This window comes from Episyrphus balteatus, chromosome 1, assembly GCF_945859705.1.
Source record: "Episyrphus balteatus chromosome 1, idEpiBalt1.1, whole genome shotgun sequence".
In the NCBI taxonomy this organism is placed as follows: domain Eukaryota; kingdom Metazoa; phylum Arthropoda; class Insecta; order Diptera; family Syrphidae; genus Episyrphus; species Episyrphus balteatus.
The window spans coordinates 33,811,803-33,839,494 of NC_079134.1; the positions used below are offsets into that span (position 1 = coordinate 33,811,803).

A 27,692-nucleotide genomic window follows, 5' to 3' on the forward strand; every position below is an offset into this window, starting at 1 on the left:
TACAAGATTATATTTAATACCGTTGGGTTAATTTTTAACCCACAAAGATTGTTTTCATTTGAAGGTTTTAGATAAAGAAGGGACAAAGGATTCATAAAATTTTTAAAAATATTTTTGGTGAAAGGGTGTTTTTTTGGTGGGTTGTGTGTGAAAAAGGTGTCATACCTGCTGACTTACATTTTTAAAATTTGTTTAAACTTGCTGAAAAAGTAATATTTGTTATAAGAACTAAGAATCAAGAGAGTCTAAAAAATTTTCTTGAGTGAAAGGCTGTTTTTTTTTAAGAAATTATGGAATTCGGAATTAGTACCTCAAAAACTGGGACAAAATTGTCACACCAATGAAAATTGGTACAAGTATTTGATTTGTAACAGAAACTAAGAATTTAAGTAGTCTATACAAATATTTTAGGTGAGAAAGGGTGTATTTTTTTGGGAAATAAGGAAAATCCGCGATAAGTCCGATTTCGAAAATCTTAAAAAAATAGATTTGTAATTTTTATACCAATATGGATAGCCTGTTCAATTTGTACTCATATCTTTTACCCAAAACTCGTTTAAAAACTTGGATCACAAAATTTAAGAAAAAAAAAAACATTTGCATTGCAATAACTCAGCAACCAGTTCAGGAAGGAACTTTTGGTTTTTATTCGTTAATAGTGATTAAAAAGATCTATCTTTTGATGGCTCACTCGATAGATTTGGAGTAATTTTTTTTAGAATGGGTTTTAATGCAAAAACTTTCTTATGTAGATTGCATCAAAATACGTTTAACAACATAAACTTATTAATTTAAAAACACATCTTTTTTTTTTAATAATCTTTATTTTTGCAATTTATTATTTAAATACAATAAGTATACTTTTCGCTGATATATTCAATCGATTCATTGCTTTAACATTTATTATTTACTTTTATGTAGAACTTCTCTACGATTATTTAATTTTGTGCAAACTGCAATCTTTGTGCTCTCTATTACTTTTAGTTATATCATATGTTTTTCTTGATTAAGGACTTGTTTCAAAATAACTGATTTTTTTTTCAAATAAACTACTTTGAGCTTTATAGTCATTTTAAACGTAAATAAAATAAAATTAAAATAAAATAGATATTGAGAAACATGTCCTTAAAATGATAAATAAAAAAAAATTACTGATGTGATTATTCAAGTTTTAAATAAATAAAGAAATTGAAACCTTTTTATTTATAAAAAAAAAAAATATCAAATATATATTTTAATAAAAGATAGTACATATTTTGAAATAATTAAATTTGGTTTTTGAACATCGGTTTTTTCAGAAAGAAAAATCATTTTTGAAATGTTTGTCATAAGAAACGAAACGTCATGAAAACGTGCTTGGGCCCTTGATTTCATAATCTTTGAATTTTGTCATTTTATATGAACAGTTCTGCTATTTCCTAAATCTGAGGTCGACCACCTTTTTGATATCAATTTAGCTAAATTTCTAGCTTAAATACTGCTTTGAAAAAGAAAATTCTATTTCCACGTTTACTCTGCCCGTCATTTTGAATAAAAAAAGTTGGCAACGTTTTCGCCATACCAATATCCTTCAGTGTATCAATGTTGACTTTTCGTCAAGAAATTGTCATGCAAAAGATTTTTGACTCCAAAAAGGATCGAAGGCACCACTGTGCTGTACCGCATGAAGGAGCAAGGCCTAGGAACTCAACCATTCTATGAGTAATTATTTTGCAAGAATAGAAGGGACCCTCTTTTTGCCCCCAAGTCCAAACGACCTCGCTACAGGCAGAACCCCTGTTTTGGGACATATTCCATGGATTTTATGATAAAAAACATGCTTGTTGGCAAAGAGTATAAAGTTCGATCTTTTTATTATTTGAGTTATTTGACAGTAAGGAATAAAGGTCTTAAAAAAAACGCAGTTCAATTGATAAAATTGAAAAATATTGACTTTTTTGGCCAGCAGTAATTTGCAAAATTTAATGATCTCGCGAAAAAATAAGTTTTATAAAGAAGAAAAATATTGTAGGTATGCAATTCGAAAACGTAATTTACTGTTAAGTTTGATAAATTCAAAATTGCCAATTGTTGTTTTCTCTAACCACTTTGACGCAGTTTTCAGAAAATTCAATTTTGCTGAAAATAAAATAATATTCAATTATGTTTTCTTTATAAATGTCCAACATTTCAATTCCTCCGTTTTCTCAAGTATTTTAACTGACAGTACATTTTTTGTAAAGAATTCATAAAAGTTATTAAAGTTTTTAAAAATATACCAAACAAAAAAATAAATAGATTATTTTTGTTTAGTGTAAACACCGCATATAAAATTAATAATTTCCCTAAAAATATTTATTGTTTCTATGTATTTTCACCTAAAAAGTTTAAATTTAAATTTGTTTTTTTTTGCCTTCGTTTTTTTTTTGTGTTCTAATATTTATTTTTTTTTCTAATTTTATATTTTATTTTGATTATTATATATATTTTTTTTTATCTAAGCTTCTAAGGCAACGTTTACATCAAGATATGAATTTACTGCAATTTTTTTTAAAATTTGTTATTGCAAATGACTTAACATAATACATAAACAAATGGATGTGTGTGTTTAGTTTGATTTCGTTGTGCGTATTTGTTTTTGTGGGCTTTATACGTGTGGGTTATTTTGTTTATAATAAAATTTGATTTCCTACTCCTTTTTAGAGGCTTCATTTTTTTCATTGATTTTATATTTAATTGGTGGCAACACTAGATGCACTTATCAATGGCTCTCGAGAATTGACGGATGTACTGGATGGATCCATGGGTATTTCATTGGAGAGTGTAAAATCCGAGGATGTTTCGACGGAATCGTGTTGGCTTTGAGTTTGCTCATGACGCCGTGGCTTAGCTGCTTCTCTTGGGGCTTCTCCCGTAGTAGCTGGATAGCTGGAGACGCGTTTTAGGGCCTTTTTGAAAACAAAAAAGACAAATATAATAATAATAGTAATCAAAAATACTTAATTAATTTTTTAAAATACACATGTATGTAGTCTAGAATAAGTTTTTTTTAATGTAGGACAAGAGAAAAGGTCATTAGGAGGGGGTACTTTAGGTAATATTTAAATTTAAACAGATATACTAAGCTGCCAGGTATAGGGTTTGGATAAGTTTTTCATACAAAAAAAAAAAGAGATCGAAAGCCAAAGCCTAGTGACTTACAATCTGAATCAATGTATAAGCGTATTTAGTCGGCAGTAATGGATTGTACCTTTCCTTGCTGAATCCGAACGGCTAAAAACCTTAAGTAAGTTCTTGAAAGAGCTGAAGTTCAAAAATTTTTGCAGCGATAAAGAGTGGTTATGTTAACATAACCACTCTTATATGTTCGCTATGTTAACATGTCGCATTGTCGCCATGTCGCTATGTCGCCTTGTCACCATGTCGCCATGTCGCTATGTCACCATGTTACCATATCGCCATGTCGCCTTGTCGCCATGTGGCCTTGTCGCCATGTCGCCTTTTCGCCATGTGGCCTTGTCGCCTTGTTGACATGTCGCCATGTCGATATGTCACCATGTCGCTATGTCACTATGTCGCCTTGTTGCCATGTGTCGTTATGTCACCCTGTTACCATTTCGCTATGTTGCCATATCGCCATGTCGCTATGTCGCCATGTCGCTATGTCTCAATATCGCCATGTCACTGTGTCGCCTTGTCGTCATGTCGCTATCTTGTCATGGCGGCTTGTCGCCATATCGCTATGTTAACATGTCGAAATGTAGTCATGTCGCTATGTCGCCATCTCACTATGTCGCCATATTGCCATGTCACTATGTTTTCATTTCGCCAAGTTGTCAGGTTGCCATATTCAAAAATTAAAGAATACACTGAAGGAAAAAATAAATTGAAGTTGAAACGTCTTTGTTTCAAAGATGAACTACTTTGATTTAAGTGACTTTAAGATACGAAAAAATTAACCTATTTTCCACTTTGATTTTAAAATGCCCATCTTCAACGCAAAATCATTCCGAATAATAATTAAATCAATGTGGTTTTCATTGATTTTACGTTGTTTTATGGTGGCTTTTCCCTCAGTGTATATCCCACAGGAATTGAACATAGAAAATTGTCTATTCTTAACTGAATTATAAATCTCAAGGTCTAACAAAATATCGAATTTAATTAATGCCAAGCCAATACCTACACGAAGTATGTAGGTGCACCTATACTCCTAATATGATTCCTTAAAAATGACTTTTTTGAACTTATTATGATGATTTATGTATAATTTCGAAACACACACACTGGTACCTGAATACTGCTGACGTATACACAGGGAGTTATATCAACAAGTCGAAGAGTCCTATAATTGACAGGATATGGTGGATTTTGGTTGAGTGTGGTGAAGTGCATCAATAGCAACATAGAAAAAGTACTGTTTTTTTACATAATATACAAAACCTTATCATTTAGCGATTCAGAGGTGGTCGTCGATATAGACTCTGTGACAGGGCTGATATTTTTGCTCGATGAGAACTTTTTACGTTTCTTTTTCAAAGCAGCTATTGCAGTTAGTCCTAAAATCAAAATGTAGCAAAAATCATTTTAAATCGGAAACAATAATATTATGAGTTTTACAAACCAGTTGAAGCATGAAAGAAGTTTGATCCAATGCTTCCATTGCTATGGCAGGGACTTGCTTCACTTGGAGTTGAGTCACCACGATAAGTTCCACAGTTTTGGGCATATGTAACATGGACTCCATGAACAGGTGTTTGAGGCATGGACTTGCACACTGAGTCTTCCGATTTTGAACGACCCAACATTTTCGAAACGTTTCCTTCTTTAGCTGCTTCAATTAGTGTACCTTTGGAGAAAAAGTTATTATTAAACCTTGTTTGGAAATTTCTTGAGTTTTCAAGACAACAAAACCTACCCCATCTCTTTTTTTGTCCAGCTATTCGCTTATTATAGGGCTTAACCGTTGATTTATTATATTTATTCATTGCCTGCACATGTGCGGTTGGATCTTTCAACAAATTAGTTGCACAAACTGAGTTTCCACAACATGGATTGAGTTTCTTTTGCAAGAAATTCGGTGTCAACCCGTTTGTCAGTGCGGAATTCAATAATTCATGTTGACTCTCATATTGATCCAATGATGTTGAAAATTCAGCAACAGGAGCCAATGAGCCAGTTGAACCTGGCGGTGCAATGTTGAAACCTTTCATAAGACGACGTTCCTTTTGACGGTTCTTCTTGCCACCGCCACCTAAAAGAGGACAAACTATCTTAAAGTTCGTTGATTTGTGTAAATTTTAAGCGCACCTCCACCTTGTCCAGCGGAAACATTTGTATCCATTCCACTGTTTTTTAATATTTCCACCAGTTCACATCGGAATGCAGAAATATCTTGTTTAATCTCATTTACGTCATCTTCGGTTACGCCTTGAGATTCGGCTTTTCTTTGTTCGACAGTAACATAGCGTCTAACGAGATTCCTCATGATTTGCTGTTAAAAACCATTAAAATTTTTAATTAGTTAATTTGTTTTTAGTAATTTTTATACTCGTAGTTATTTTTGGAATATAATTTCAAAGCATAGAAGTTGAGCCTCAATAAAAGAAGTCAAAGCTTACCTGGTACTTAAAGTCTCTATCGTTAGCTTGTTGAGCCTTTCTCTGAAAATAAGCAGATTTAGATATTTTATCATTCCAGTTTATATGATGTCTTAAATAAATTAGCCTTAATTAATGAGATCTGAGCCCAATTTCTCTTAGACCTGATTTTGTATGTGCTTAGTTGGGCATATTTTCCATGGGTTGAAAACCGACCCATAAACCTCATCCGAAGAAGTTGTGTATTTTATCGAGCTGTCAGTTAAATCCGTCGAAGTAACAGATACGACGGATTCTTCGGGTTAGGCCCTTAAGAGATCCGCTGGCCTTTCGGCAAAATCAAATCATTGACAAAATAAGCTAAATAATGCTCAAATCATTCGGATGAAAGCCAGCTTGCATTATGGGCAAATTCAGGTTCAGAAACGTTAGGGACGCAATAAAAAAATCTTTTCAATTTTTTTGTTGAAGTTTTTGAAGAAATTTTTTTCAGAGTTTTTATGTTTTGTATTTGGCATCTAACTTTCCAGTCAGCTTTCCAATAAAATTACCTAAATGGGAAGGATTTTTTTTGACAGTTGACCAATCAGAGACCGAGAAATTACCCCAATATTTAGGCCCTAACATTTCTGAACCTGCCCATAGACAAAAACTCGACAAGTAAGAAAAAAAAGTCAAAAATTTGTATCGTTACAAAAAGATTTCGATATTTTGGGCAGAATTAAGACTATACACATACAAATTTTAAAACTTCGAGGATTCAAAAAATTTTGATTTTTTTTTTGGAAAAATTTTTATTGTAAAAAAATTTCTTAAAAAATCAACTTTTTAAGAACGTTATGATTCAAGCACTTTAACCTCTGAGTTGACACAGACAAGTTATTATAATGTTTCCTCATTCAGCTTTCAGGTACCGGTTCTTTTGTAAATATTGGTCATTTATTTTTCAAAGCTCTCTTATCGTAAATTCGTAAATGCATATTTTCGATTTCGAATAATCTCTGCTTTGCTCCATTTGAAATTACTTTTCAAGTCTGATACCCACAGCATAAATGCTGGTTTACCGCAGTTCTCCCTTATGGCAAAAATGCTTCAGACTCTTTAGCTTTCCCCTATATAATGCACGAAATTCTTTTTCCCTTCTGATCTGGCCATTATCTATTGGCTCTTTGGATGGTATACAAAAGAAACCATTCAAAATTATTGGAGATAGAATCATCGTGTAATCTTTACTTCACTTGAACACTGTAGAAATATTTCTTATCTCTCCTTATTTTTTAGATTCTTTTTATAAACAGTGCTCTATCGAAATAGCCAATTGCATTTCTTCCATTAAATATTTCAACCGCAATAACAACGCTTCTAGGAATGCCCATCAGTTATCTCTGTTAATTTACGGTCACTAGGGTGTATACGCAACTATTTTGTTGCATTCTTTTTGGCTATTTATAGACTGTTGTGTTTTATTCAATGTTCTTTTTTTTCTTTTTGTGCTATTGAATATTGAAGTCATTCGTTTACTCACCCTAATTGTCTTCAAATGCTCCCTCCTAGCCGCCGAGGATCCACTGCAGAAAATTCTTCTTGTCCATTTAAATGCATACCAAATTGATTTTGGTGTCGGAATTATATTAAAAGGTGGCGGACAAGTTCCTCCTTCTTCAAAATAGCTAATCCAAAGTTTAGAACGAGCAAATTTCCACTCAACATCAGCACGTTCCTAAAGGAAAAAGAAAATTCAAAATATGGAAATTATTCTTGTTTGTGGAAAAAAATCAAAGTCTTTTTGTTTGCATACCGAAATAAGCTGATAAGAATGATTCATCATGGCAATAAGGAGATTTAGAAGTACAACGATATTAATAACAGAATATGTTCCAAACATAAGCATTCCCCAAAATCTCGTGAAGATTTTAATGCCATCCAATTCAAAGCTATCCAAATCGATTAAGCCAAAAACTGCCCAGAAGAGTGTTTGTGTTGTTTCAAAGAGGCTGTGTAAGTAGATTCAAAGTTTAATGAAAAGTTTAGTTCGATTTTTTTTGTTAAGTTACTTAGAAAATCTCCGCCAAACTATGCATGCATTTGGATCAGCAGTTCCATTAGCATTGAGTATGGCATTCGATGATACTTCAGGGCAACGTTTTTTCTCAAGATCTGCATAGTACCTGAAGAAGAAATTAAGGAAATTATTTGAATTCAGTAATAAAGTTGGAAATATTGAATTATTTATTTTAAATATGTTTTATATAAAAACAAATTGGACAAACTTACCATAACAATTGATTCAAACCACTTCCAAATGCAAATAACACCAGAACGTACAAGAAGAAAAACTTCATGATATCCATGACCATTCGTGAGAGCGATACTTGCAGTGGTCCAAGATGAGGATTGACCGAAAATATGTAAACCAATTTCAAAGAACTAAATATGTTAGCTGCACTGAAAAGCCCTTCGGATATCAGCATCGGATCCCAAGTGTCCCATTTTTCACGAGGCAAGTCCGCAGCAGATCTATCTACTGTCATTTCTTTTTGAACCTAATAAAAACACAAATAAAGAAAAACAGTATTTGTGTTATAAGAAAAGGCAACCAGACCTTAAAAAATCATTTGGTTTTCAATTATGTATGAATAGAGGTTAAATAGACTTTTCTTTTGATGTCTCGATGGATTTGGAAGAAATTTTTCAAAATTCATTTTTTTCGGCAAGGGATTATAAACATTTCTTTTTTGTTGAAAATTAAAACAAAAGAGATTTCTAATTTTTGTTCCTAAATGTATAGGTCTGCTCAATATGAACTCATATCTTCAAACCAAAACTTATATTTTGAGACTCTGATCCTCTAACGTATAGGATATCTTATAAGATATCTGCTTCCGAATGTAAAAGTTGGACGTTGGGGAGGCGACCGTTGCAGTTTTTTTTTTTTTTTTTTTTTTTGACGGGAGGAAATCTTCAAAAGACACTTGGCAGTATTCGACACCAAGTAGTGTGGGACTCTTAACCACTAAAACCACCTCTTTATCAGGACCAATCTTGAGAGATCGACATCAGATTTTTCTTTCTTAACTTTGTAAAATCACTTTGGGGGAAGTTTAAACTTTTAATACTTTCCCATATTTTTTTTAGACCATAAGCTCATGAGGCTTGGTTCTTCTTAATCTCCGAACATGGTTTCTTGTATTCAAGACGGACACCATTTCAGAATTGGTATGACTTTGCAGTCTCTGATTATGCGATACAGCGTATTTTTTAACAACTTCTGTAACCGTTTCTATTTGTAGGTCACGATGTAGATCGCTATTTCTTATGTACCAAGGTGCATTAACTATTCCACGAAGGACTTTGTTTTGGAATTTTTGGATGATTTCGGTATTTGTTTTCTTTGTACAGCCCCATAATTGGATACCATAGGTCCAAACAGGCTTTAGTACTTGATTATACAGCATTATTTTGTTTTGGGTTGATAAATCAGAGTTGTTACCAAGTAACCAGTACATTTTTCTATATTTCAAGTTTAGTTCTTCTCTTTTCTTTTTGATGTGCTCTTTCCACTTTAGCTTTGCATCCAAAGTCATTCCAAGGTATTTGGCCGTATTGGCGTAAGGTACAGCTTGATTATTAATGAATATTGGAATATTGTTTATCTTTTTATTTGTTTATATGTTTATATGTGAAGATTTTGTTTCATTGAGTTTGATACGCCATTTTTCGGTCCAATCTCTGACTGTGTCGACGGCATATTGCAGCTTTACTGCTCCCCTAGAGACACATTTGTCGGGTACCAAAATTGCGGTATCATCTGCAAAAGTAGCCATTATGGTGTGATTCCCAACTGGGATATCCCTTGTGTATAGTAAATACAGGGTAGGACCTAGGACACTTCCTTGTGGTACACCGGCTTCTATTTTCTTCAATTCCGAATATTCTTGATCGTACCTTACTCTAAACAATCGGTCTGAGATGTACGATTTTAATATTTCATAGTACTGTCTGGGAAGATCCCTTTGCAGTTTGTACTCAAGTCCCTCATGCCAAACCTTGTCAAAGGCTTGAGCAACATCTAAGAAAATAGCTGAACATACTTGTTTTTCTTCTAATGCTTTTTCTATTACATCCGTTATTCTATGAACTTGGTCTATCGTGGAATGTTTATTTCTAAAGCCAAACTGATGATTTGGGATTAACCTTCTTTCTTCTATAATTTTGCTAAGTCTCTTCAGAAGCAGTTTTTCAAAAACTTTTGCCATAATTGGTATAAGCGATATTGGTCTGTAAGACGTCACTTCTGTAGGTGGCTTACCTTGCTTGGGTATGACAATAATTTCAGCAATTTTCCAATGGTGTGGGACATACCGTTGCTTAAGGCATGCATTTATTATATATTGGAGTTTTATGAAGGCTTTCAAAGGCATTTCTTTCATAACCTGAGCAGTAATAAGATCGTAACCTGGTGATTTTTTATTTGATAGTTGATGTAAACACATACTTTTTATTTCTTTTAATCTTACAATTGATATTTCACTTTCATCTATCTTATCAACTAACTGTAAGCTATTTTCAGCCGCGTTTGTTGGGACCGTTGCAGTTGAGTCATGAAGTTAGAGGTTAAAATTGGTGTCAAATGAAAAATGATAGCACAGCAAATGTTGGGAGTGGAGTGATAACCAAAATGTGATTTTGCAGTTTTATAGCCTTATGAGTTCTTATAACAGATTCAAAAGTCTGGCAGCTTTAAATTGCAGTTTTATGTATATGGTTTTCGGGAGGTTAAAAATTGCGAGTTTTCCAATTAATGTGAGTAGGCTAAATTGACACAAATTCATATTCTGAATATAAGGACTGATGTTCTGTCATTTCCCCTAAGCCTAGAGACATCAATATTGACGATGCTACAAAAATTTAACTCAAGATATAAGCCATATTTTGGAGAGTTCTTAATTGAAAAAAAAAAAAAAAACAAACAAAAAATTAAACAGAAACGTCTCCAAAACAAAGTCACTTAAACAGCTTATATTTTGAGTTCTATTCATCGCATCGTCAAGATTAATGTCTTCAGGCTTAGGGGAAATGTCAGAGCGTCAGTGTTTATATTCAGAATGTGAATTTGTGTTACTTTGGCCTATTCACATTAATTGGAAACTCGCGATTTTTAACCTCCCGAAAACCATATAAGGCTGCAATTTAAAGCTGCCAGACTTTTGAATCCGTGATAAGAACGCATAAGGCTATAAAACTACATATGTAATTACATTTTGGTTATCACTTCACTCCCAAAATTTGCTGCGGGCTCTCGGTCTAAAAGTTGATACTGAAAATGAAAATAATAGGATTGCCACTTTTAAAATGGGAATTTCTATGTGGCAACCATATTTTAAAGGAAATGATGTTACCTTACTAATTTTGTCATAACTTTTTTAATTCGATCATATAAGGATATTTTTAAAACATCAAACAAATGCCTAAGCTGTGAAAAATTAATAAAATTGTAAGGTATTTAGGTCTACAAATATGTATGGCAACCCTATTCCAATAAAAAAAAAACTACACAAATTTTTTTTAACAAAAAAGTATACGTTTGTAAATACACCAATCAAAGCGTCGGAAAAGAGGGCCTAACCTTGCGCGCAGAGGTACTGTTAATTTTTATTTCATGGATCGATAGGGGTATATTTAAAAGGCTCAAACCCAATTTCTCACCACCTGATCATTCTTTTAAGTGGAGTTATTCACAAAAATGCATTTTTTGGGATATTTTGCTTCTAAAGGAATATAAAATCTCCAGTATGTCATTGACCAAAAAATAAAATAAATAAAATGTATTTTCTATCGTTTAAATGAAATTTTATTGTATTACAGTGAGTAAATACAACATATCAGCCAGTTAAAGTCAAATTCTAGTTGTTGAAAACACATTTTCGTTATCATTTTTTAAAATTTTAAAATTGTTTCGTCTTTAAATAGTACAGGTAAAATAGGCATTTATAAAAAAAAAAAATTGTTACACTCATAAAACTTGGCAAAAAGCTTGCTTTTGGGATAAGAACCAAGTACAAAAAATGTCTATAAAAAAAAAGTTGGGTGGAGGGGTTGTTTTTTAGCGGCCAAGAGGGAGGAGCTGAAGGTAAAAAAATATACTGAAAAAAATTGTTTGTTGAATATCATCATATGACACATGTTTTCAAGGTATTTTTTGATGCTGAATCTAATGACATACCTAAAAATAAAGTCAATACGATTGCTCTAAGAAAAGTTATTTCCGATTAAAAACCAGGGTGCTTGTTTTTTGACCTCAACAGGTACTATGTACTATTTTACCTGTACTAAAAAGACTGAAAAATCGTTTTCGGTTTTTATATTTTTGACGATGCTGTGTTCTCCATTCAAGACCGAAAACTATATGATTGCCAAAACAAGTAAATTATAAACAATTCTGCCAAGAATTAAAAATGCTGAAATTGGTGCATTCATTGGGTTATTGATTTCTAAGAAAAAGTTAAGGAAATGGCAAAGTGTTTGCGCTTTGCGCTCTTATGAACGATTTTTTTTTTATAAAATGACTATTTCTTATATCCATAAAAACACTGTAAAAAAAAAACACACGTACCTGAAAAAATGACACCACTCGCAACGCAACTGTTGCAACATACAACGAATTTGTAACAAAATCTATTACATTCCACATATCATTTAGATACTCTTGCAAACCAACATCCCAAAGTTGTTTAACTTCACTCCAAATTAGTCCTAAAAAGTAAAAAAAATCATTTAAAATAATCAAAAATGTGAGATTAACAAAATTTAACTTACCGCTAACCCATGCCAATATAAGCCATTCGATAAAAGTTGGCTTAGCCCCTCGTTTAGTTGGCACTTCTTCTTCAGAAATTATAGTTGCCGATTCTTGCCAAAACCAGCCACCAATAAATGTTTCAATACGCTGCGATGCTAACATAAGAAGAACTGAAACAAAATTTTATTTCAATTAGTAGTTTGTTGAATACTAACGAGTGTCGCAAACTCACATAAAAATGTAAAATATGACGCACTATGACATATAAATTTTATAAAAGGTTTTCTCATTGTTTGTCCAATATTTGAATACGGCGCTAATATGTAAGCAATTGAAAATATTGGAAATAAACTTCCTGCAAAATACAAAGATATAGATGTTAGAAACCCCATATTTTTAAATGAAGAATAAATAAATCCTTTACCAATACGAATAATGTCCAAAGTTTGAAGAGCCATATTTTTTCGTCTAAATCCTGGCAAACCCTCATACCAAATACTAGCCAATAGTTGTTGAACATTTGAATGCGCAACAAACTTCTTTTGTCTAAGTTTTATGGCTAATTTTAAGCGATTCAAATGCATTCTTTCTCCATGCTCATAACCTGGACCGGTGGGATCATGATTGAGCAGTATTTCCAATTCATGTGATGTCCTTGTATGATCTAAAAGAGCGGTGGCAAAATCTTGACATTGCTTTCGTAATTCTTGATATTCATTCTGAAAGATAGTTTTGGATGAGAACCGTAAGTTGCATATACATATTTTGAAGAACTCACTTTAAATTCGTGTTCTAAAAAGCTTAATCTTCGAAGCTCCCATGAAAGCTCAAATGCAGTTAAAATTGGGTCCTTTGAGGACAAGGCAATAAGGCTTGGACTAGCTAAAGCTCTATAAGCATTAATACGTGATCTCGAATGACGAAGGGAGTCCTCTTGTCGAGATTGAACACATTCATCACAACCGCAACTATAAAAAAATCCAAAATTTTGCCAAGAGTCCTTTAAAGGGAAAAGGATTTATTCTTACCGAACATCGTGTGGCATTGGTAGAACTGAACCACGATCCAATAGGATCTTTATTATTTCATAGTTATCGCGATGGGCAGCGAGTATTAAAGGTGTTACATCCGGTGTAAAAGTTGATGTATCCTCAGGAGCTGATTCCCAACTCTGCAAAAGATTGCTTAGTATAATTCTTCAACTCATCTTGATTTTTACTTACATGACTTCCTTCATTTTGAAAATTGATATCTTCATGATCGAGCAAAACTTCAACAGCTTCAACAAATTCCTCCGAAATCGAATGAAGCAATGCATCTTTGGTATCGACATTATAATTGATCAACAATTCAACCATTTCCAGATTCTCATTGTCAATTGCCATCAAAAGAGCCGTACGTCCCAAAGGATCAACACAATTGATATTTATGTATTCAGTGTCTTGGGCTTTTTGAAGCATTCGTCGAGTTCCAGCCATGTCACCACGTTCAACAGCTAAAAGAAATTTCTTTTCCTCCAAAGTTAGCTGACGAATCTCCTGATGGGGACGAATAATGTTTTCTTCTTCCATCATTCCATGGATGCTGTGTCTCTAAGAAAAAATTAATACAAATAACTTTAAAGTTAGAAGGTGGTTATGGTTAAGTGTTGTGTTTTTTTTTTACTTTCACTCTTTTGGCGGATTCAATCTGAACGATAACATGACCATCACTGCCCTTTTTCTCGCTGTCAGAATCGGCTGCATTATTTTTGATTTTACTCAAAATTGGCCCTAGGACAGATTTTCGTCTAGCTGGGCTGACAAAGTGAAGCTTTTTTCCTTCGTCTGGAAATTAAAAAAAAAATGAGAATTTTAAAAATATCTACATATGAGCTCAGGTTTATAAATATAAGTCTTTCATACAGGTAAAACAAGCTCTTTGTATAAAAAAAAATTTTTTAAGTGAAAGAGTGTTTCTTTTGGGAAACTTGAACAATCCACGATAAGTCTCAATAAAGTAATGGTGGTAAACTTAGGAACTTTATTAAAAATGTTACCTTTGCCTTGAGAATTACGAATAAAATAAGTCTTTTCATTTTTACTTGCTCAATAGGGCAAGTATTGGTTTCGTGTAAAAAAAAAAATTCGAGGTTTTAATCAAAACTAACATTACGATGATGGAGAAGCCCAAAAAAGTGGGTTTCGTCATGACGTCCGTCGGTCTGTGCGTCGGTGCGTCGGTGCGTCGGTGCGTCGGTGCGTCCGTGCGTCCATCTGTACAAGTAGCTACAGCCTAAACGAGTGGACGGATTTTCTTGAAATTTGGTATGGATGTTTTTTTCGTAATTTCCAAGGTTGGTTTTTTTTTGTTTTTTAATATCTCGCTTAGAACGTATACCTCCCATACAAAATTTTCGAGTTATTGCAATTTTCTCGAAAACGGCTCTAACGATTTCGATTAAATTTAGCACACGTAATGCTGTATATAGTTCTAACATAACTGCGTTTTTAGTTTTTCTCAAAAAATACGGATAGTGGAAATATGGTCTTTACATTTTTTTAAATCGCGGATGTCGGCTCTTCCCGTACATCATTATGGAGTTATTGCAATTTTCTCAAAAATGGCTCTAAGGATTTTGATAAAATTTTGCATACGTAATATTCAAAGTAATTGCAGTAAAACTGCGTTTTTAGTTTTTTTCAAAAAAGTCAAGTAAAATAAAAAAAAATTTTATTTAACTAACATTTGGCCTCCATGCCGGCTCTTCCCCTACATCAACCAAATTTCTTAAAAATGTATATAGAGGCAGCTCTAATAACCTACAAGTAAGCTAACATAAAAAGGCTTTGAACTGCAAGAGCAAGTACGTGCGGCCCCAGTCGTGCATTTTATTTTTCATGGGAAGGGGTGTTTTTTTTTTTTTGGGGTGTATAAAAAATATGCGTGCAAAAACTTAGTAACAATAGTCTAGTTTTATTTTCCTTGTGATCCAGATCAGATCATTGTTTTTATTAGCTTTACAACAAAAGCAGGATTTTGTTTTGTTATTGTTTCGCAAATAAATACAATGATCTGATCTGGATCACTAGGAAAATAAAACACAGCTAATTTAGATCCAGTAATATGAGATTGAAACCATCAAGAATCATGAGTTTCTATAAGAATATCATGGTTAAAAGGGTGTTTTTTTTATTGAAAGAAAAAATTATGGGGTAGGGATATTGAGCCCTTCCCATCAAATAATCGTAAGCGACATGGCACTTACGATTTTTTTTTTTCAAAAAGCCAACAATTCGAGTAAAATCGGAACTCAAAATAGAATGAACCTTTGGTAAGTTTTTTTTTTGCGAAGGAAACAAAAAGTGCTCCAAATAGAATTTCATTCAAAATCTCTTTCATTTAAAATAATTATAGAGCTTAAATTGAAAACTGGACCATTTTTTTTTTTTTTTTTTTCAAATAAAAAAATTGTTAAATATCGGAAACTTATTAAAATAAAAAAAAGGGGGTTGTCTGTAAAGCCGGTTTACGGACGATGATTTTACGTGATAACGTCGTCAGAAAACAGGTTGTGTGCTTTTGTTTAAAATGAGTCAATTGAAGCTTTTACTTATTTCAAACAATCATACTTTACAAGAAAAAGTTAAAAAAAAATACCTTTTTTATTTTCTCATTATATTAATTTTTTTATTTTAAAAGCTTACAAAAAAAATTATGCAATTTAAAAGCCAAGTATTTTTTCTTAAGAATGAAACCATTTTTAAATTTTTACAATGCGCAAAAAGTATAAAAACAATTTATTGAAAACAATCATTTTCATTTTCCTAACAACCTATAAAAATGTTTATACCATCTGAAAGCTTATTGTCTTAGCTAAAAATATATATATCGATCAGGTCTATGAGACAACTACAAAAAGAGCTAGAATTTTTTGAACTCGATCAAATTTCATTAAAAAAAGCAAAAAAATTATTTATTTTTATGTTCTCAGGCTATGGAATCAATTTTTTTGTTTGACAACCTATAAAAAATTGTATACAATGTTTATTATTTCACCTTTCATATGACGTATCAATCTCATTTCAAAGATGCCTACAAAAGAAGTTAGAATTTTTTAAAGTCAACCATGTCGAATTTCCAGACTGAGATTACGGTACTTCCCACACTAGTGGCTGTTCGAGGGGCAACAGATCTCCACTGGTGTTTTGAGGTTTTTCGCAAGTTTCTTGATTTAACATTGTGTAGCTTGTAGTTAGTTTACCGTTATGTGTGATATACCAAATGAAAGGTAATTGTATCAGAATGCTTATAAAAGTTTAATAAAATTTCTATCTGCTCTTGGTCAAAAGTTATAACCTGTTGAATTCTAAAATTTTATTTTACCGTTATCTCAAAATTGTGTTTACGAAAATGATTTGATAAATACAAAATGTTCGTATCCAGTACCAGTAGACTTATGACTTGTATTAGGCTCCAAATTAAACAATTAACTCGATGGGCTAGGTCATGGTCAATTACGTGTTCCATGAAATTGGGCAATCAAGGTCTTTGCTCCACTTTGAGCTAGGCAACCTATTTAATTCGCTCTATCTCATCAAGCGCCCTAGTTTGGCACTTCTTTCAGCCATTAACACGACGGGCTAAGTAATTTAAAAAAAAAAACGCACTGAAAGTGGCCCGCTTTGGCCACGAAATTTAATGCATTATCTTTCTCTAGATTGGTTAAGTGATAAAGAGGTACTGGCACTGAAGCCATTGAGAGAATGAGCTAAATGGTCGCCTCTCCGCCTATATGTTCCAAAAACAATTGCATCAATCAATGGGTATAAAACTACTTTTTGTCATTTCTCAAAAAAAAAATTTTTCGATTTTTCATACTATTGTTTTTACCGGTTTTCAGAGCCCAATTTCTGGGGTTAATTTGGTGATGCTTAAAATTTTAATTTGAGATGGTTAAAATATTTTATATAATTGAGACCGTTGGTTGGTAAATGCCAAATTTTTTTATGAACTAATGATCTTAAAAAGTTTAATTAAATCAATAATTTTACAAGTTGAATACCTACATTTTTTGTTTGATACTAAATAATTAAACGTACATATGTATGTAGGTTGCTTCTACACTCAGAGAAAAATAACTTTTCCATGAAAAGCTCCACCTCACAAATAAATAAACAACTATTTGTTGGGTAAACACGAATTTTTTTTTCGATTTAAAAAAAAAATTGCTAAGCGTTTTTTTAACTTCAAAGTGGTTTGGTGAAAAATTTTGATATGGACATCGACAATCAAGGTATGAATGGTATTCTAAAAAAAAAAATTAATTGTATATGCAAGATGCAACTCTATTTTTTCATACAGAGGGGTTCAAACTCCTCCTTTTTTATTCTTAGGAACTTTAATATTTATTAGGATGTAGTTTTTCTTTTTTGACTAAAAGCTACCAGGTCATTAAATAATAGTATAAATATGTCCATTATATTGCAAATTTTTATACAAAATCAATTAAAAAACGAAAACATTTTTTTTTTCTAAATTTCATCTTTAAAACTTAATTTTTCAAAAACTATTATATGAAACAACTTTAGTCAAAAAATAAAATAAAGAATAAATTACTAGCTTTAAGAGACGATTTTTCAATCTTCTAATAAACAGTCAGTTAACTGTTCAACGAATAAAGTTATTAGGCTCATGAACAATCAGATAACAACATTGAATTTTTCAATCAAGAATAATTTATTCTACAGAATAACAAAAAAAAATTGTCAAATTCAAAAATATTCAAAATTAAACGTAATTTTTTATTCATTATTGTTTTTGTTTTCTTGTGTTTCTCTGTATTTTTTGTCAAAATTCTTTCAAAGCAGATTTGACAATTGACATAATATTTTTATTGAAATTATTCCTTAGAATAATTTTTATTCGTCTCTGAAAGAAGCAGATAGTTTTATTCCTAGGAATAAGCTATATCTGCCTGTTAAAAAAATGATTTTTTCTCTATCAGGATAATAAGTACTAACTGACTGTTTAACTGACTATTGAAAAATTGGCCCTAAGAAAAGTAAAAGCACAGGATTGTACGTGCTTGTTATGATTTTTAATATTTTTTTTTCTCCCGGCTAATCGGGAGGTAAGTGGGTTAGCACTTAAGTGGCTTTGTGGCTTTTACTGTACCAAGAAAATGAAAATTTTTCCTTCCGTATAACTGTTTTGTCAATTGGTACCTATTTGATGTGGAAAATATGCCCAAATATTGTTGGCCAGGTTTAAGACCAAAATGCCGCACCATGTGTCTTTAAAATTCGCTGCTTGTTAGTCAGTCGTATGATACTTCACTTTATGTCTAACTGTTATTGGTGATTTTTTTGCCAATTCGTCCCTTGTGCCCCCCCCCCCCCCCCCCCGAAAAAAATCCTGGATCCGCCCTTGGATCTGTCGTACCCTTACTAAGACGCCTTATTTTGGTCGATGTTTACCTACACTATATAAAACTCACAGCATGAATATACTGTGAATTTTAATATTCTAATTGAATTTGTTTAAATCAGACACTTAGAAAATGTATGCCCGCGCTCAGGCTGATATAATAACGAAGAAAAATAAAAAAAAAATTATAAAAATAATTTTCATTATTTTTGTTATTTTTCTTCGTTAGTAGTTGTAGGTAATATTAAAATAGTTATATGTGACTATTTAAATAGTAAATAGTGAATAGTTATCCCGGTTTTAACTATTAAAATAGTTATTTTTTCTCTGAGTGTATTGGAAATTTTTTGTGTTTCATTACAATGTTTTTTTTTTTTTTTAAGTTTATAAATGAACAAATTACAAAGCCAGAAAAAAATTTATTAGTGGAAAATAGTTCTTCTTTGTGAAATTTTTTTTTCTTGACTTTCTGGTAAGTTAACTAAAGTTTATAACTACTAAATTTACATGTGGTATAAATTCAACCTTCGTCTTAAGTTAAACTTATCCATTGAAGGTGACGATCAGCTTTGGCGTCAACTGCTTTCACCAAAACTATAAACTAGATGGGTTTGTGGATACCTACTTCTTACAAAGTCATCAACTGCCACCACCAACTAATCCAAGTTTATTTGTGTGATGGGAAATTTCAAATTGTATCATTTAAAGCTTCCTAGGACGAACTTTAAAATTCTTTTTTTAAATCCCGTTTTCTCTGTTGACTTTGTGTTTATACATACTATTTCTTTGAGATGGAGTGCATCGGGCATGTTATAACTTAATTTGTTCAATAACTTAAATATTACGAGAATACAAGCTGATATGATGAAAAAAACAGTTTGGAAGAAAGTTATCAAGGACTAATTTAATTAAACTTGTTGAACAAAGTACCAAAGTATACTCACAAATTCCAAACAAAATTCATTTTATTCCTACCTTCTATCTTGTATTTCGATTTATTTTTGAAATTAAAAAAAGTAAACAAATGCAATTTAAATTCAAGTCTAAAATCTTAACTTACTTGAACAATTTTAAAGTTCAAGTGACCTCAACTCCAAATTTATAAAGTGTTTCGTTACTTGAACAAGTTACTATACAGTATAGGAAATTAAATTCATTCTCATGTAAGAATATTACCAAATAATTTAAAGGCTTTCATGTAAAAACATAATAGAACTATCGTATGTCGTGTGTATATAAACATAAATTGGTAAGGTACTCATACATCAAAGTCAATAAATTGGTATCGTCTTTTATCACTACAAGAAAACTATATACTTCCAGAAATATAGGAATAACAAAAACATGCCTTCCCATAATAGGTACAAAAAAAGTTCCTACCATAATAATAAAAAAAAAAAATAAAAAATACAAATAAAAAAAAAAAAAACACTATACACTTTCGAAAAAGTATGTCAAAATCAGCGAACGTGAAAGTGCCTCGGCTAAAGAAAACATGTTTCCAGGTCAATCAATACAATTGCATATCCGTGACTGAAGGGTTATTATGTACTTTTTTTCCCACAATGAATATAGAAGAAGCAGGGTTCAATGCCCTGAACGAAGCACACGGTGCGGTGCGCTGAGCCAACTACTATAATGAGTAATGTGTCCAAAGAAGGAGTGCAATAGCAGTAGTAGCAGCTATATGGGGGTAAAGGTTTAGTAAGTCGGAGAGTCTCTCTCTCTGTACTTTACAAGGATATACTATCACCCGACGAAGTGGTAAACCACCACATCACCACCGCTACCGACAATTCTAAACAAAGTTTTTTTTATTTGTATTTTCCTCTACAAATATAAATTTATACCAGAGTCTACTGTTGTCTGCTGAATAGTATTTACAAGGAGCATTCAAAGCTCCACTGACTAGCAAGCGGCAATATAGTGAATGACTCCTGGTTCAGTGGGTTAGGTCACAACAGTGGGCGTCATTTTTATACGCATACTTTAAATTATTTTTATGTACATAATTCTTTTGTGTCAGAGGCGAATAGAATAAGTTTTATCATTAAATGTAAAAAAAGGCTTTTGCAAACAGCGGATCAATAAGCTAAAAAAAATGAACATCGGCAATATTGAATATTCGCTGACTTAGTTATGGAGCATTGGAAAAGAAGAGCCCAAGACAAGTTAAGTCTCAACAAGGTCTAAACTATTTTTGAACGAATGGCGCAGGGACATAAGTCCTTACTGAGACATTAGTCCCGAAAAAAATTTTCGGGACTTATGTCCCACGTTTTTTTTTTTCGCATTAAATATATAGAGACTATTAGAGACTACAGCTGACGAAATAATAGAACCTAATTGTTCTCACGATTTTTTTTTCGTAGTACCAACTCCAATGTAAGGTTCGGTTACAAGCTGTTGGAAAACAAAAGCAAAGTTTGCAAATTTATTGGTTAGCCGAAATTGCATCGTTACAAAATATAAACAAATGTATAAAGTGAAAGTTTAAAAATTCAAATTTGTGGTAACCGATATGAGTTCGGGAACGGGTCGTTATTCTGCATTCCAAAATTCTGTATGACCAAAATTCTGTATTTGAATAAAAAATTCTGTATGAATATAATTCTGTATTCCATTATTCTGCTTTTCTATTATTCTGTATTTCAAAATTCTGTAAATCCAAAATTCTGTTTTTAAAATTCTGCAAATCCATTATTCTGCTTTTTGGAATTCTGTATATTCCAAACTTATACATTTTTATCTTGCCTGTGGAACAATTTATATTCAATTCACAAATTTAGTATAACAAAGGAAAAATTAGGGAATATGAGTATATGTTCTACTTAAATATTTCAGTTTTGTGTCAGCAAATGGCAATAAAAGACCTTACAAAAAAAGAGAAATAAACCCTTACTTTACAAAAAAAAACCAATACAAAATAACAAAAAATAATTTGATGAAATATGTACATAATGAAGATTCTTGGCTTAATATTAGAGCCCCCGCACACTACAAACTTTCTATCGGCCGACAGTTAAGTCGGACTCTTAATCAGTATCAAAATGTATGAAAGTGCGCACACTACAACGATTAAGTATCGGCCGATCAAAAAGTTTGTTTGATCGAAAAAAAAGTTTGTTTTCCTACACAATTGCCTTCAAACTAAAATGTTTCCTAGCGACCCGACTGTTTAGTCGGTTGCCTGTGCGCACACTAGGAGCCCAACCCGACTAAACTATCGGCCGATAGAAAGTCTGTAATGTGCGGGGGCTCTTACTCGTATTTTGGTATTCAAGGTATGGCATTGCCATATGCAAATTAATTGGGGAGATATTTTACTTCAACTGCAAAGAAAATACCAAAGATCTGTATTCCAAAATTCTGTAAATGATAAAAGAAAAATTGTTTTGATAATGAAAAAAGTGCGCACTTTTTTTCATTATCAAAACAATTTTTCTTTTATCATTTACAGAATTTTAGAATACAGAATTTTGAATTTACAGAATTTTAAAATACAGAATTTTGAATTTACAGAATTTTAAAATACAGAATTTTGGAATACAGAATTTTGAAATCCGAATTTTGGCCCAAACAGAATTTCGACCCCAACCCTATGAGTTCTTACCAGGGTGAAGCGGAGAAAAATTTCTCAGATTCGAATCTCTTTAATTTGCACAACCCAAACGCGAAGCGGAAAAAAAATTTGCCCACGGGAGAATCCATTTTGAGGTGTGGAAATAAAAATTCGCGCGAGATTTGAATCTGAGAATTTTTTTTCCGCTTCGCGTTTATCGAGTTATAACACAAGCATATCTTTGGAACAAACATTAAACTGGCAAAATATTCTCTTTGAAGTTTGAGTTCTATTTTTTTTCCTTGGCAAACTGAAGTAAGACAAATTTTATATAAAACTTATTTTTTGAAAGTTGGAATAATATAAAAATCATAATGGTATCATTTCGCTTTAATAAACCGAAACGAGGCAAATGTTAAAAAATGGCTTTATTTCTCTTTTGAAAATTAAAATTATGCCAATTCTCGAAAGACTTACTTATTTCACTTTGGCGTATTTCATGGCTCCAAAAAATAATCTTATGGATTACTTAGTACCTATATGAACATTTATAGTAAAAATATGTATATGAAATAGTTTTTACTTTATTCGGGACTTATGTCCCATTTTCGACTAAAAAACTCAGGACATCTGTCTCAGTAGGGTGATGGGACATAATTCCAGAATTGGATTCGGGACTTATGACCCAGTAAAGTCGGACATTAGTCCCGAAAAAAAATTCGGGACTTGTGTCCCGGGGACTTATGTCCCTGCGCCTGAACGAATATGTTAACTACGAAAATTATACGGAATTCGTAAGAATAGGTACTAATCCATAAAAGTTTAATAAGATGCCAAAAGATTTGTTGAACGTCACTTTTCGATGTGATATGTGAACGAGACCAAGTAACTATCGGTCCGTACCAGGGGCCCTTCCATTATTTGGCTACTGAAAAAATTAAACCAAAGAGATGACCTAATTTTACCCCGGTTCAAAACGTAAAGAAGTACACTCTAATACTCTGATAAATATATTTTTCAAAAGCCAATAGTGTTGTTCATTCCTTGTGCCAGAGAATTCTTAATGTTTGCCGGATAAGACCTAAAATACTCTATTACCAGTCCTATAAACGATAGCTCAGAGAATATATCCCGCCATTATAATCTCAACAAAAGCATTCTGCGACATAAAAGAAAAAGTGTACCAAGTTCTAAAATTTGGTTTTAAATTTCTTTCGATTTGAGACTCAGACTCCTCCTCCTCAACCCCCCCCCCCCCACAATATGAAAACAATTACATATTTTACTTTTATAAAGCCTTAAAGAACCTACATGTTGTCAGCATAATTAAAACTTTATAGAATTAAAACCGTTAGGTTGGTAAAAACTTTTTAGAACTTTTTTTATATGAGCAAAAACTTCTCAAAATCATTATAATATGATTAATGAGAATATTTTCATTGATAATGACACTATAAAAATTTCCTGAGAATATTTCAAGAAGAATTGAATGAGTGTAGGTGGTATAGGAACATACTTACCATTTATAGTATGGTTTTAAAAAAATCGACGTACATAGGAGCAACATATTTAGTTATGACATATGAATGAAAAGATCAGAGAGGAGGCATATCTTTGATTCGAAATTAGTAAGATAAAACCTGGAAGAAAACACCTCCTGCAGCGGACTTTAAACCTCATTAACAAAGTTTCGATTGATGCAAGAAGTTTGTCAGGTTTTCAAAGACCCATTAACCACTTGGTTGTAGGAGATCAGAGAACATTGATGTTCTAAAAAAAACTAACCCTTGATAAGATTCAATAAAATTTTCTTTACCCTAAATCTATTTCCCCAATTCGATTTTTGTTTATGTCTCACTCAAGTGGAAGATTTATTCCAAAATTAATAATTGGATGTTATGTACTTGGGCCTTAACGAAAGGTATTTGAAATGTACAGTGAATAAACTGTGTGGCGAGTATTGAAAAGTTTTGAAATTGTAAAATAAGGCCGAACTTTAAAATACAAGTTCAATTTACTTTCGTAAAGTGACACAAGGCAAATCAATTATAAATTCGGCGTTATTTCGGTCGGAACAGGCTGACACATCCTTCAGAAAGTTCTTTTATATTATGGCTGTATGTTAATTAACATGATTCTTTTCACACTTTGTGAGATAATTTCGTGGCCTCAATTTTAATCATCAGTTAAAAATTCTTGATATAGACATCTGTGAGGTGACTGGACATACTCTGTGCGAACCAACGAAATGGCATAAGCTCAAGTTAACTGAGAGTCAAAACACTAAAGTGCGTCATTTTGTTTCTTCTCTTTGGAAATTTTTGACGTGATAACGTCTTATAAATCGATGAACCATGGCAGCCACCACAAAAAAGTGACGCCATTTTCTCCCGTTCCACTCTCGCACTTTTGCAGTGCGGCCAAAAATTTCAATTAAAAATAAACTATTAGAGATACAAAAAACTCCTATAGCTTATTTGAAAGATAATAACCTAATGCTTAATCCAAATGAAGGATTTTTAAAAATTCCGTCATTTAATAGGGTAAACAGGGGTAAAACGGAAAGATGAAATTTGCGCTAAAATCTAAACGAGTGGTTGTAGAGAGTTGATTCTTTTTGCTATAGATAGAGGAGACTGATTTATGGATAACTGCATTTAAAAAAAATTCTAAAAAATTCTGGAACTCCGCTATAACGTTTTGTTTGAACGTTGATCAGGTGTTGTGGGTTGATTATGGGTGGGGGAAATTTTTTTTGACAATTCTAAAGATGCCAGGTGAAAGATGAAAGAAAAAAAAAGTAGGCGTCTAATAAGGATTTTTTTCCAACACTCTGCGTTTCGAAATATAAATTTTTGAAAAATACCTACTTTTTTAGGGGTATTTTTGGGTAGTTTTTGATTTTTAGCTTTATTTTGGAGCGATCAAAAAATCTCAAGTTATATAGGACATGTAGGGCTGATCAATGCACATACATATGCAAAAAATTGGAATCGTTAAAAGAGTTTTGACTGAATACGGAGAAAAATAAATTTAAAAAAAACAGGTTTTTTGGCCGTTTTAACCCATTTTCACCGTTTTTTATTTTTATCTTTTTTTCTTTAATAGATAGAGGAATATTAACACAATTTTGAGATAACGGTAAAATAAAATTTTAGAATTCAACAGGTTATAACTTTTTACCAAAAGCAGATAGAAATTTGATTAAACATTTATGAGCATCAACTACCTTTCATTTGGTATATCACACATAACGCTAGACTAACTACAAGCCACACAATGTTAAATCAAGAAACTTGAGAAAAACCTCAAACCACCAGTGGAGATCTGTTGCGCCATGAACAGCCACCAGTGTGGGAAGTACCGTAATCTCAGTCTGGAAATTCCACATGGTTGACTTTAAAAAATTCTAACTTCTCTTGTAAGCATCTTTGAAATGAGATTGATACGTCATTTGAAAGGTGAAACAATAAGCTTTCACATGGTATTTTTTATAGGTTTTTAGGGAAAAAATTCATTTAATAGCATGAGAACATAAAAATAAATGTTTTTTTTGATGAAATTTCATCGAGTTTAAAAAATTCTAGCTCTTTTTGTAGATGTCTCATAGACTTGATCTATATAAATATTTTTAGCTAAGACAATAAGCTTTTAGATGGTGTAAAAATTTGTAAAGATTGTTGAAAAAAAAAATGGATTTAATAGCGTGAGAAGATAAATTTACATGTTTTTTTTTTGCTTTTTTTAATGAAATTTGATCGAGTTCAAAAAATTATAGCTCTCTTTGTAGATGTCTAATAGGCATGATCTATATATATATTTTGAGCTGAAGCAATAGGCTTTCAGGTGTTATAAAATTTATTATAGGTTGTTGTATCAAAAAAATGAGTTTTTGTGTGAAGTGATTTTTTCACTTTTTTCATAAGAAATTATTGTTTTCAATAAATTATTTTAATACTTTTTGCTCATTGTAAAAATTTAAAAATGGTTTTATTATTTAGAAGAAATATTTGGCTTTTTAATGATATAATTTTTTTTTGTGAGCTTTTAAAATAAAAAAAATTAATATAATGAGAAAAGAAAAAGGGTATTTTTTTTAGCTTTTTCTTGTAAATTATGATTGTTTGAAATAAATAAACGCTTCAAATGGCTCATTTTAAAAGCACACAACCTGTTTTCCTACGACGTTATCACGTAAATCATCGTCCGTAAACCAGCTTTACAGACAACCTCTTTTTTGAAAAAGTAATAAAACCTTAAATCATTTTTGTTTTTATTACAACAAATTTTTTATCATATATCACCAAGGTTTACATCATACACAAGTCCTGAAATACTTCTCTTTTGCTTTAATTAATTTTTTAAAAAGTGAATATTTTACTATTTCACTGACTGTATAAAAACACTTGACCATTGGGGCTTCAAAAGTTATATGACATGCAACTCTCTACTCTACAACCAACATCAACAGTCCAATGCACCTAAAGAAATATACCTATAAAAAAAAGGGGACATAACAATAAGGAAATCGAAAAAAATGTCTCTAAGGATCAAAATTATAGGGTTGTTTCCACTCTCAAGTGTTTAAGGAGGTTATAATTTATTTATCATCATCTTTTTATGCATATTATTACTCATTTCAAGCACTTTTATGTGGGGGCTGTTATTTACATTATGGATATGAAATTGTTATAAGACAAAACTTTAAAAAACAAGTTTTTTACCAGAAAATTCAACAATTTGTTAAAAACTTTAACAATCATACTCATATAGAGGTATAACTGTGTATGACCAATATATTCAATATAACGACAATATTGCGTTCTAGTTTTTGATTAAGTTTCGACAAAAATGACCATGGATGTTATCTGTATTCAACACATTGCACACAAATCTATATATAATAAAAGGATTCATATATTGTTGGTGGATATTCTACCACAAAGTATGCATACGAGTGAGATGAAAAGGTGAGCGACCTTCAGTGACAGATGGAGATGCCACAGAGAGTTCACATTTGTGGGCATAGGTACATTTTTGTTGTACGGATGTTGATGTAGAGGGCGCAGCAAATATTCAATTCAAAACTAGGTCAATGGCTGCCGACCTCGAATACAATTTATAAAAGAAGATACTATAAAGGCCGTTAGACGTTTCTTTAATTTATTATTTTTCTTGACTTGTTAGGTTAAAGCAATTACTTTTATTACAAGTAGTATGGGTGTATTCTGTACGTTAACTAAGCCCTCATAAACGCATATAATAATAATAGGCTCTACAAAATTGTTTATGTATGCAGTTTTCGAAAGCAACTAAGAAACCATTTAGCAAGGAACTTTTTTAT

General features: G+C 31.9%; 1 protein-coding gene across 4 annotated transcripts in view; it reads right to left on the reverse strand.

Moving 5' to 3' along the window:
* Positions 1-836: 836 nt before the first annotated feature.
* LOC129921281 (transient receptor potential-gamma protein) overlaps positions 837-27,692 on the reverse strand; it is a 40,407-nt gene continuing 13,551 nt past the window's right edge. Inside the window, exons 3-20 of one of the 4 annotated variants that reach the window (XM_056003031.1) lie at positions 14,044-14,204; positions 13,602-13,970; positions 13,407-13,549; positions 13,157-13,346; positions 12,803-13,097; positions 12,611-12,733; positions 12,396-12,548; positions 12,193-12,332; positions 7,854-8,122; positions 7,634-7,747; positions 7,378-7,573; positions 7,105-7,299; positions 5,601-5,642; positions 5,290-5,473; positions 4,898-5,233; positions 4,604-4,828; positions 4,423-4,538; positions 837-2,927 (exon numbers count right to left, since the gene is read on the reverse strand). In XM_056003031.1, coding sequence (XP_055859006.1) covers positions 2,712-2,927; positions 4,423-4,538; positions 4,604-4,828; positions 4,898-5,233; positions 5,290-5,473; positions 5,601-5,642; positions 7,105-7,299; positions 7,378-7,573; positions 7,634-7,747; positions 7,854-8,122; positions 12,193-12,332; positions 12,396-12,548; positions 12,611-12,733; positions 12,803-13,097; positions 13,157-13,346; positions 13,407-13,549; positions 13,602-13,952 — 3,288 coding nt within the window. In that variant the 5' untranslated portion in view covers positions 13,953-13,970; positions 14,044-14,204 and the 3' untranslated portion in view covers positions 837-2,711. Of the gene's footprint in view, positions 2,928-4,272; positions 4,539-4,603; positions 4,829-4,897; positions 5,249-5,289; positions 5,474-5,600; positions 5,643-7,104; positions 7,300-7,377; positions 7,574-7,633; positions 7,748-7,853; positions 8,123-12,192; positions 12,333-12,395; positions 12,549-12,610; positions 12,734-12,802; positions 13,098-13,156; positions 13,347-13,406; positions 13,550-13,601; positions 13,971-14,043; positions 14,205-27,692 lie in introns of those variants that run through there. The other 3 variants (XM_056003030.1, XM_056003029.1, XR_008773493.1) reach the window with 3 other exon arrangements.